At 41.7% G+C, this 12,226-nt stretch overlaps 1 protein-coding gene across 1 annotated transcript in view; it reads right to left on the reverse strand.

The window, feature by feature from the left end:
- The window catches only part of RNF11 (ring finger protein 11), a 32,808-nt gene continuing 20,582 nt past the window's right edge, over positions 1 to 12,226 (reverse strand). The window contains exons 2-3 of the mRNA XM_076340226.1: positions 1,824 to 1,993; positions 1 to 1,241 (exon numbers count right to left, since the gene is read on the reverse strand). Coding sequence (XP_076196341.1) covers positions 1,070 to 1,241; positions 1,824 to 1,993 — 342 coding nt within the window. The 3' untranslated portion in view covers positions 1 to 1,069. The remainder of the gene's footprint in view (positions 1,242 to 1,823; positions 1,994 to 12,226) is intronic.

A 12,226-nucleotide genomic window follows, 5' to 3' on the forward strand; every position in this document is an offset into this window, starting at 1 on the left:
TGAGATACAGTATGTTTATTCTTAACTTCTGGTAACCTAAGAACTACAAGAACGAGAGATGCAGTATCCATTTGCTATGATCCAAGACAACCATTTTTAGGGAGAAAAAAGTAGAATAAGTGATCAACGCTAACACTACATTAGTTCCAAAGATTTTTTTTTTTTCCAGTCAGGGTAGCTTAACTATTTTTTGTCCATCTGGCCCACTTTTAACCTGATCAAGTTAAAGGTGACATATTAAAGTTTAAGGACTGTTGTTTCATCAAAACCGAAGCAAGTTATAAAAAACATGAAACCGTAATTTCACTGTAGGACTTGTTTCATAGCTTCGTATTCCGCATCACTTGTAGAAAAGGGATAATGCATCTCAGTTTGCTTACAAGCTAGGAGATCACTTTGAAGTCTGCATATTCCTAACTGCAAACAAAACATAGCACTTTTAACAGGTTATAAATAAACTGGTTTTCAAGCATAGAGCCAGCCCAACAATAACAATACACTATTAAAAAGTCCTAAGGCAATGAATTCCATCTCCAATGGAAAAGAAAAAAAAAAAAAAGAAAAAGAACTGTGCAAACAAGCTTAAAACTATTTTTTTGTGCCAGTGTTATAAAATGTAGATTTCAATAAAGCCTTGACCCAAATGCCAGGACTTGTGAAAAGAATCAGAACAAAACTGGTTACTTTATTTAGGAAAAAAATACTCTTATCTTGCTGCTAATAAAACTGGATACACGCAGTTTAAACATTTACGGTTGCTGTAACACTTTACACAATTCCTATATATGGGTGTAAGAACAAACATTAAAAGACAACAGTGGGTCAAGGCTTTACATTAAAAATAACAACCTACTTTTCTATAGTCTCTAAAATACTATGTTTTTTCCAATATTTGCAGCCATTCAGGAATATTTTATTTATTTATTTATTTATTTATTTATTTATTAGGAAATGTATACTTTGTGCATGATCTTAATTCCTAATTCCTGGCTCTTTGGGCTGAATGACAAAAGGATCAAACCCATTAAAGTGGATGGTCTCCTTGAAGGTTCAGTGGAGAAACCCTGGCTCAGTTAGTCTCATATGATGAAAGCAGTGCTGCATCCACTGGCTCCATGCAGGATGGACAGGTAAAGGATCTCATCAACCAGTCATCTATACAGTCCAGGTGGTAAATGTGCATGCACGGCAGAAATCGGATAGGGTCCCCATAGACAAAGTCCATCATACAAATGACACATCTGGGGAAAAATAAAAATCATAAAAACATTTAAGCTGCTGTTACCATACTGGAAATGAAAAGTAGTGTAGTATCTACTCCTGGGTATGTTTGAGTCCAACAAACTTTCAGTACTTGCAGATACTGTGAGGAGTTCTTAGCTCTGTCAGTGCTGGCTCCACCAAGCACTAGGATTTTTTGGCGTTTCCTTTGTAGTATGTGCCCATGGTTACAACGTCAGGGAGGTCAGGAAGCCTTCTGTAGGCATGGCGGGGGCAGCTCAGCAGAGTGCATGAAATTAGAAATGGTAAAAGGGAGCCATAAAGCTGAGGAAGTAACAGGAAATTATTTCCCTGTGAAGAGAGGATAAAGAGGGAAAAAACCTCTAAGGGCATGAATTACATGGGTCAGCAAAGTAAGTTTCACCTGTAAGAGGAAAACAAGCAAGGATAAAAGGAAAGAGCCTCCTGCCTGGTCATTTTTTTTCAGAAAGCTACATTAAATTACAGTCTTAAATTACAGTCCCTGAAAATAAGGCAAAAACAGGAGGACAAGATCAGGTTTCCCAGGGCAATATCATAAACCAATGCAACAGCCAACTTACTCTCTGATCTTCTTCTCGGAGCCGTCTCTTCCAGGATCATAGACTCCTTTAGGTAGATGCTGAATAAGGCCTATCCTCTGCGCTATTCTGATTTGTTCCTCTTCTGTCAGCTGTGTTGCTAGCCGAGTCTGGCTAGGAGTCGGGTGATAAACAGGAACAGGGACCTGCTCCTAAAATTAAAATATTTCAGTTAAAAAAAACCACAGAGGCTTTCCTAGCGTTTCATAGCACAGTACAGGCAATGTATTTAACTCTTCCTCTCTTAGTCCTACAAGCGTTTGTACGATCTCCCACCCCTACTTTGCAATTTTAGGGCTCTGATGATATTGAGAATGGGATAAAGAATTGAGGCCAGTATCCTGAGCACAGAGCTGCTTGTGGTTGTTCTCTGCGAAAGCTTTATCTCCAGCAGTCACTCATACATGAAATACACGTACAACAAACTCCACATGACAGCAGGCAAATAAACCTTACAGGCACCTGGTGAACTGCTAAGATACTGAATTGAACAATGTGCTGGCTGAGAAAGAGCCCACAGTATTTGTAACAAAAAGTAGATTTTTTTTTACATTTAGGAAGAATTATTTGCAAAGATGAGGACAGTGCCTAGAGAGGAAGGTTTTATTGGTTCTATAACAACTAAACTTTATGTGAACTGTTGCGGGCCATGCAAGCTCCAATCCAGAACTGTAGATTTAATTCTTGTGTGTTTAAAAAATGTCACCTAGACAATAAAAAGAATAGCTTAAGTAATCCAAGCTTTACATTGGTTCTCATACATTAATATGATTTTACAAGTTCTCCCAAGCTCGACTTCAACTGCTGTATGTTTAAAGTACATATTTCCCAAACAAAAAACAGGCAACATGTAGGTATTGTGCAGTCCTTCCTCTGCCACGTTCTCAGAAGCTTCTTTTGAATATTGACGAACTTTAGATTAGATATTTTCACTAACATTTTTATTAACATGGTACTTATTTTACTTGCTTTTAAAGCACTTTTTTGGACGTAAATACCAATTTTGAACAGGAGATACTATTAAGACAGTATTGGCCAGTAGCCATAAATCTACTGTTAGTAGGGAGACAATTTCTTGCAATCGGCCTATTTTAATGGTACTTCTTAAACAGGAAAAAATTCAACTTATAGATGTGTTCTGAAAATAAACCTGGTGCATCAGAGGCACAATAGCATCAATTCAGCTGTTTGAAAAATGCAAAAGCTGACGTTTCAGAGGACATCGCTGCAAAGCAAGCAGACTGCAGGAGTGTGTGCAGCTGCACCGCAGGAAGCGCTGATGCAGCACACATCACCTCCAACAAAGTTCCATTGCCAAACTCCCCCTCTCTCACCACCAATACGGGGAAGACGTGGGCTTTCACCATCCGTGACAGAGCAACCACCTTCTGAAATGTGCGTGTCCTTCCAGAGTATGGACCGCTGTGGGCATCTCCAGATATTTCTAGCAACAGGAACACAGCTGTGTTCCCCTCTCCTGTTCCCTCTTTGCCTTTTGGCCTGCTCCGGCAATGGTCTAGTGCAGCGTTCAGTGTTCAACTGACAGCAGAGTTTAACGCATGTAATACTGCGCTTGCAAAACCTGATAAAGCAATTCTTCTTTCACTGCTAGGAAGCATGGCAAGCAGACAGACAGGACTCCTGGAAGGCCAGGGGAAAGCAGCCCGAGGGGCACGCAGCCCCTCGCCGGCCGGTGCTGGGGGTGCCCAGCAGCAGAAGTCCTTGCTTACGAGAAATGCTAATCAAAAATACAAGTTTGCCTGGCAACTATTCTTTTAACACAGTGCCTATCACTTGCAATTCAGCTGTGGGGTAGAATTCAGAGTCTTCTCTTCATTTAGCTACACTAGGATTTCTCCCTCTGATTTCCTAGCAGAACTCAGAGGAATTATGAGAACGTTCAAAAGGCAAAATGCCAGTAAGTTTGATTAATTTCCTGACTACTCTAAACTGTATTTCACAGAATCACAGATTTCTTCTAGATCAGCTGCCTTTTAGTGGTTTAAATTACCTAAAGTATTCTCTAATCGTTGTTTGGATAGGGAAAAGCACCAGCTGAAGCTAGGGATGACCTGTCAGATATAACCGTGTTCATGAAGTGGCTCTGCAGCCTGCGGTGTCAGCAAAATAAAGCATTTTTTCCCCTCCCAAATGCTGCAGACCCTCTGCACTGAACACATCAGCTTGAGGCAGAGCCTGGTCCTGCTTTTATGTTTCAAGAACTTAACACCATAAATTATGAGTAACTTTTTTTTTCTCCAAGGCTTTGCTATACTTCTTTGGACAGATTATTAAATCAATAGCAGAAGACATTACTGCTAGCTCCGTTATTTGTCACAAAGACGTACAGAACACTTAGCATTTGGAGAGAGATGCACCCTCCTTCCCATTTTAGAAAGAAAGAGCAGTATAACTAACCACATGCACGGCACATGCTGGCGCTAATAAGGGCAGGAGGGGAAGCTACTGTATTTAATATGCTCCCCTTGGCAAAACCATGACTGCAAGTGATAATGCAGAAATACAAGGAAAGGCAAAAACAGGAGGAGGAAAAAAGATCCAAGAAACTCTCAAAACGTCTGGAAGTAGCAGTGACAACTGACAGTGAATGCCTACAGCAGAACAACAGCAAACTGATCATCTCAGCAGAAATTACACAGCAAAAGGAAACTACAGTTAAATAGAGTCTGTTGCAAGTTAAAACTATCCCATTTGGACAACTCTGAAATGAGAAATGGGTCATGCTATCCAACCGATGACTGCTTCGCTTAAGTTTTGGACAGTAAATTAACACAACTTTTAAGCCTGTAATAGGCCAAACAACAAAACCTCATTCCCTCGTTCTAGTCTTTTACAGGCGCTTGCTGCGAGCAACCACTGAGGGACTATGCACCTGGGGAACCCATTTCTGTATTATTGCAGTGCCCCTCTCCTGTGGGTGTCATCTTCCCCGCAGAGACCTGACGAAGAGGGGCCTGATGGACCCCCCGAGCCCCCTTCCCATGCCAAATACACAAATGCTTTCCCAACCGCCAGTGCTATATGGAAACAATCCTTTTGGCGTCCTGTCCCAGGTTCCCTCCCTGCAGTGCCACCACCCTGCACTACACGTCTGACATAACCAATTAAGGCAGAAATTTATAGTTGCCAGCTGTGGGCTTCTACAATTTCACGTACTAGACAAGAATCTCCTGTCAGATGAGTAACTCTGGGTAAAAACGGTGCTGTCTTTCACCATGACATCTTCATGCTTGTGAATATAAAAAATTAGGGTTGGTCTGGCTGCCAAGCTGTTGTGAAAAATGCATAAATTGTACTACTGTAAATAAAGGAGTGACCGCTCAATACCCATGATCGGGTGCACTTCCTTAACACGCTGTTTGGTGGCACTTTAATCTCACCTCCAGATTACTATTCAAAGCCTGCCCAAACAGAGCTAGCAGTCCACTGGATACAAACATACCAGTAAAATGGAAGAACACAGCCGCACACGTTGCAGAGTGTCAAATTATAGGGTACACCGACAATGACCTTTTCAAAACAGTCCTCTCCCCTCCAACAGATAAAAAGAAAAGGTGTGTTTATACCTGTATGATTCTAAAAATATTTTAAACTCTTCATTCATGAGAATATGAGAGCCCAGATTCCTCTGACTCAGTTTGTTGAAGTGACATTCGGTATCGCCAGAGGGGTCAGAGTAAGAGATGGAGTAGACTGCATGAAGTGCTCCCTCAACTAGACCGTGACCACCACCCATCAGTCGAGCTGGGCTCCTTCAGCCCCTGGTAGCCCCGCTGGCACGCACCCAGGCTGGCCCCACAGGCAGCCACCGCTGCCACACCACCACACTGGCAGCTGCATCCTCTGGTTTCTCCACTACCAAATCTCTGAAGCATTTTTGGAAGTTAAGCTCATCCGACAATAATTTCAAGCCGTCTGTAAGGACGGAGGGCAGCCCTGCCTGTGTGGGTTTATCACTCCTTTGCAAATCTTTCACAGTTTATAACAGCTACTTTTATCAACCCATGTTAAAGCAAGGTCCCGCTCGCTCCAGCGTGGATATTCAAGGGTAACGACGTGAGGATTCGAGACTTCAGTCAACTTACATTTGTAGCTAGAGGCCCCCTGACATGTATATATAGAAAAAAGACTGTATTACCCAAGTAATTACTATTTTACTCCAAAGACAAGCATGAATTTATTGCTCTGGTGTCTCACTTTTCCCTTTATCTACCATGGAAAATGTTTTTGCAGACAAAATTGCGAAATACTGAACTTCTAGCCAAAGTCTGTGTTATTTATCATTCGATAAAGATGTCAGGCGTTTCAAACTAAGATGAAATTTTATGTTAACTCTATTCCTCCATGTAAAAAAAAAAAAAAAAAACCAACCTAAAAAAGGCCAAAACAAATAATCAAAACCACATATTAGTGTCAGGCAATGAAATAAAAATCACTTTCTGGCACTTAATTTGCTTTAATCAATTATTTTTTTCCCATATGAATTTACTAGTGGTGAAACATCTCAGATGGCCACAGTCCTGGAGATACACAACTTTTTTCTTCTTCACAAAGTAGGTGGTGTCAGCACAAGTTTCCCTGGCTTTCTGTGCACAGAAATAATTAATTCCTAATGTTTATTCAGCCCTTAAATAACAGCATTAATTTAGACTCGAGGACTACAGCAGGGTTTGTATCTCCATCTCACCCTGGCTCCTCCTCCTTTGGAGGGGAAAGAAAAAAAAAAAAATCATAGTGGGCATCTGGAGGTCTGTTTATTTTCATTAGAAGTGAAAAATGCATTTTCACACATGGCTTAAAAGGCCCAGACACTTTGTTTCTGCATGCAGATTCCCAAGCACGCTTTGGGTTCTCACCTAGAAAAAGGAGGTTTCATCAAGCATGATTTTTGTTTGAAGTTTTCTCATCAATGCAACTTACCTTGCTTAATTATGCTGCTGTAAATCTGCTTTTCTCTTGTTTTACAGCATTTTCATCTTGTTTTTGCAAGTGCAATGAATTTGTAATACTCTGAAAACAGGTCAGTGGTAGATCAGAAACTCTTAATCCCTGGATAAAGATTATTTTACCATCCCTCTACGCCACATATCAGCAGTATGTTATCAGGGCTTTTGTTTGGTTGTTGTTTTTAATAATTGCACCAACGTGCAAAAATTATCCTTTCAGAAAGGTCAAAGGTGAGATGAATAATTCATAACATCTAATAGTTCCAGAAGTTAAAGCTTCACTGCTGTCCCTGAGATCCTGTCTACAGCCACCCACTTTCCACTACTGACTGCTTTGCTCGGTTTCCATCTCTAAATTTTCTTCCTCATCTAATCCAATGCTCTCAGTGTGTCTCACCCTGGGATATTTATTTGCATTTTAACACCAGATCAACAGCATATCTGTTAATTCAGTCTGACAAAGGAGACAAACGTCTTCCTAGCTATCTTTATCCTAAGTCTTTTTTACTTTTTTTTAAATGCTAGTAGGTATAGCACTTACACTCCTTGCAGGTGCTGCCTAATTAATTAATGCAAATATAACAGTTCAATTTGAATTTCCACAGCCGTTCCCACAGCTCTTTTTTGAAACCCCTTCGATATGCAAATGTCCTTCTTGAAACGTGTTGTCTGAAAGCAGCTGCGCTGGTTCACATACAGCTGCATCAGGGCCACATACGCTTTACTGCTCACCAGCCCTCAAACTGCTCTGAACAGCGGCCTGGCCTTTTAACAACCTTGCAGCATCGCTGCCTATTACAACGCTCATCATCACTATACAAATCTTTCAGTCTTGCTGCTTCCCAGTTTTCTCACCTCTAAGGTGAGATGCTTAGCAGGAAGCCTAAAGAACTAATCTAGACAAGAACAACTTCAGTTTATAAATGTGAAGTCAGGAGGTGAGGAAGAAAATCATGCTTTTTGGTTTTTTTGCAAAATCCCCGCTGAATTTTATGAAATTTTCTCTTCTTGCTACTTCATTACTCATACGGAACTCACTGGGATGACAGTCCAGGGGCCTTTTCTGTGAATGCCATTCTGATCTGGGTGAAAAGACTCAAACTCCATCCGTATGTGAATACACATTTTGAAATAATATCCTCCCCCAAGACATATTACCGTAAAACCACTCGCCATTATAATGTGCGTTACGCGACAACTACAGCTTACTTTAATAATCCTTAGAATACTACAAGCAGCCTGCCAACTATAAAAACCTTTTTCTGCCATACAGAACAGCTCATTTATAAAGCTGAATAGCAGTTGCTATAAAATACCATGTAATGAAATTGTTACCCAATCTTTTATGTTCCTGCTTCCAGGTAGCCAGTCAGTATGAATAACTGCAATAGCTGAACACTTACGCTAAACAGTTCTTTTGAAAGAAAAATCCCCTCCTCTCACCTCTCCCACTTGGAGGGGACACCTGGGACAGACAACCAGCTCAGACACACACGTGCGCACAAGAGGAGCCGTTCTGGCACAAGCTGGAATCTAAAGCACGGGTTTGTCTAGCAGACCCCATTCACTTAACAGTAATACAGTCAGAAAAGAGATTAAACATTAAATTCACACCATATTAAGCAAAACTGTAACTGATCCTTTACCAAATTTTCAAACATGCCAAAGACCGATTCCCTTTGTTTATGTGAGAAGTGTGAAGATCCAAGTAGTTCTCTCCCAACAAATAATATGATGTTTCAAAACAGATTCATTGCACCGCTCTACTAAATACACACGCGCCTTTAAAATACGGTTCCGAGTCCTTGCATTTCTCAGGATTCCCACATTCCTCCCTAAGGAGACACAATTTAAATTTTGAAGGTATACTTGATTCATCTGGAGCTTTAAGGTCAATAAATGTATACTTCATTTTTAATATTTATTAAGGGATTGTTCTGTTACCACTGCTTGCTGGAGAGAGCTTACTTTAACTGTTCGTGACCATTTTAAACAAAACCACTTTACTTTTAACTTTCCTTTGTCTGATGTATTCCTTGACAAGTTTGACAGCGCTGAAGGACAAAAAAAAACCCACGACAAAAAATTTCACATCTCAGTTTTTCCTTTGAACTTTTATTAGTATCACAATTATCATTTAAATAAACATGTGCACTAGCATCTTACTGTTCCATAGCGAGTAGGAGAGTAACGCTCCAAAACCCAGCAAGGGCCCCCCTGCACCTGGGATGTGTTCAGGTTCGTACATGCTTCCCACCAGGGCGCTCTTAAGGGAAGATTAGTAAGAATTCTGGCATTGTAGGAATTTGGCATTGTAGATATGGTCAGTAATTAATATAACAACAGACTAAGGAAACAGTCTGCAACAGAGGAGAGGAACCTGTAGAATCTGCACAGTGTTTCTCCAGCTGCTAACACCAATTAAGAAGCAACACCCGGTTTGAGCCATGTATCATTTCAGAGGGAGGTGTTTTTTGGTGAAAGCCACAGTGGTTCTACAGTGGCAGCGTAGCCTCACTTAAGCTATTACTAAAACCGTAAAATTGTCCTTTGCTTTTTTCACAATTATTCTATTGAAATTACTGAAAAATAAATATATCTGAAGAGTTGGAAAAGATAAGCAACCATGAAAGAGAGTGAGTCCTGGCTGCCAACTCTTAAAATATCACCTGTCCCCTGAGCTCAGCTTTGCTACTGAACATAGGGCTGGGGCAGAGGGAGAGGAGGTACAAACTAGATGCATCCTGCCTGCTGCTTTCCTAGACAGTGACAAGGGCTATTAGAGAAAGGGACTTCATTTTCAAGCTGTCACACAAAATCAAAAAGGCTACCTACTGCCAAGATAAATCGTTGACGGTGCACTTTTCAGCTTGTCCAGTGCAAAGCCAGCCATACCTGGCAGATGGAAATCACCTGCTGCTCTGTAGAGTCACCTGCTCTGAAATTTGATTAACCATCAACGCAAACCTAAATACAAAAGATTAGCAAGAAGGAGTTGTAGGGGGAAAGCAGTAATTAAAAAGCAGTAATTAATCCCTGGAAACACAACCAGTTTTCACATTTCCAGGCTGCACAACAAGTTTCTCTGGCTCAAGGGCCATATCCTTGGGTACAGTTCCACTAACTGAGTTCTTGTTCACCAGCTTTGTGTCGGTTTTAGCTGTCCTTGTTCCTTTCTCCAGTGATCCCATCAAACATCAGAGTCTGAATTTCTTCAGGAAAGTGGATAACATATACACCAACACATCCTAGACCACCAAATTGCTCACCAGAGAACTGACTCCATCTCTCCAGACAGCCCCACTGACAGCTCCACTTACAGCATCAGGCCACTTCCAAGAGATAACAAAGTCCTCTTCTTACAGCTCCTAGCATGTTTATTTTAATAGGGGGTTTTTTTTATATATAGGGAGGGAGAATATCCATAAACAATTTACAAAAAGTCATGCTCTTCTGTCAAGTTGCTGCAGTGAGCAAAGCCAGGGAAGAACAGTTGCCCCTAAACATTAAATTAAGGACACTCAGGCACAAAATGCAGCCTCCTGAGACTTGTACACCCCAAGGACTACAAAGCAAAGCAGCTGGGTAAGGAGAAAATCTAGCAGAAGGGGCCAGCAGTCATTTCTACAGTTGGTGGTAGAACAGCACATGTATGCGGATCATCCTACCGCATAAGCAAACCACAACATCTGCATTATTGGTACATGTTCTCTTCTACTTACGCCAAGTGGTTATCTTTGCAGAAACCCCTTCTTACGCCTGGCAAGCGCAGACAGTTATTACAGTGCTACAGCTATATTAAACACAGCACTTACGGTTCAAGCAAGATGGTTGCTGGAGAAATGAGGAGCAGATTTAACAACAAATAAAAACCTGAAGTTTTGTGAAGAAGAAAATGGTCCTGGAGCGGAAGAGGCTGAAAACAAATAAATCTCTCAGACTGTCTCCTCTGCTGAAAGGTACAGAGTGAACCTACTGTGTCCCATTCACTTACTGCTGTGGAACTGCTGGCTAGCAGGAAGCAAAAATAAAAAAGAACACCCCAAACAAACGAACCCAGTTAACATGTTTTTCAGAGGCAGCATTCAAACACAAGAGATAGGTGAAGCACTCTGGAGCTACAATGGAAAAGCTGACAGAACGCTAATGGTCCATGCAGAAATAGGAGAACGGTTCATACTTCCTTCAGACATATTTACTTTCTGGAAAGGGTAAACATCAAGCCATGCAACTTGCTTATACTATAAATCAAAGGGATAACAGCTAAAAATGCTACTATTGATCACCCTGGGTAACACATAAAGTCTGCAACCAGCCTGGACTCTCGCTATGCCAGGTCCCATACGCAGTGCAGCAAACAGGCTCGCTCACAACCTGCCCCGCTCATCCCGTGATCTCAGACATGTGTGGTTTGTCCCAGACACCGTCCCCCATGCACACTTGCCCAAACCACTCACTTGGAGGCTTTGACTCACCTCAGGGTACAGCAGACAAAAAAGCTTAAGCTCACACGTGCTCCTGCCTCCTGAGACATGAGCTTGACCCAAATCTACCATCCTATAACCCCCAAAGCATTGCATCACTCAGACAAACTCGTGCAAGTCCCTTACACGAAGGGCTTGATACAGATTACTGGACAGGCAGGCCCCCTACAAAGAGTATAGGCATATAGGTGACTTCAGGTCGGCGAAGTAATGCACTAAGTAACGTTGTGCATTACGCTTTGAACTAGCTGCTGAGCCCCCAGACTGGGCGTAGCCGAGCTAAGCACACGCAGCCTCTGCTTACCTCCTGGTACCGTTTCAGGGAATTTGGGGATTAGGCTGCAGCTGACTCCAACTTGTCTGAAACAGTGCTTGCCTCTGCAACAGTGCTTGCCTCTGCAACACGGGTCCTGCCGCTTCCCTTGCACTGGCTCTAGTTGCTGGCTGTGAGGACACTGATCTGACTGACTCTTCATCTCATGAAAAGCAAACAAGCCATTACCATCGACTGTGCAATCGCTATAGCCACTGAAAGAGTTGGGAACAGGCAGCCAAGACGAAAATGGAGGAATGCCCCTGTCAGGGACTTAAGCCAATTGCAAAATCCTGAGTCCAAACACTTAAAAAAACCCAGCAAGAGTGCTAAAATTTATCTTTTGGCAAGAATTAGGTCAGCTTGAAGGCAGTTCTAAGAACAAAACAGCCCTTCTGAGTACTTCGGGAACAAGGTAGCAAAATTACAGAAATCGGCCCTAATTAGCCAAGAGGAAAGGCTGGGGACAAAAAGCCAAAACAGGGAGTAAACATGAAAATGCACATAAACTAAAGACACAATCCGTCAGGGGAGGACTGCTGAAGTATAAATACAGGCTGTACTTCCGCGTGTAAACAGATGTGTATATGTATATTTAAATGTGCTAGTTTGAACTAATAA

The sequence above is a fragment of the Aptenodytes patagonicus genome, chromosome 5 (assembly GCF_965638725.1).
Source record: "Aptenodytes patagonicus chromosome 5, bAptPat1.pri.cur, whole genome shotgun sequence".
NCBI lineage: Eukaryota > Metazoa > Chordata > Aves > Sphenisciformes > Spheniscidae > Aptenodytes > Aptenodytes patagonicus.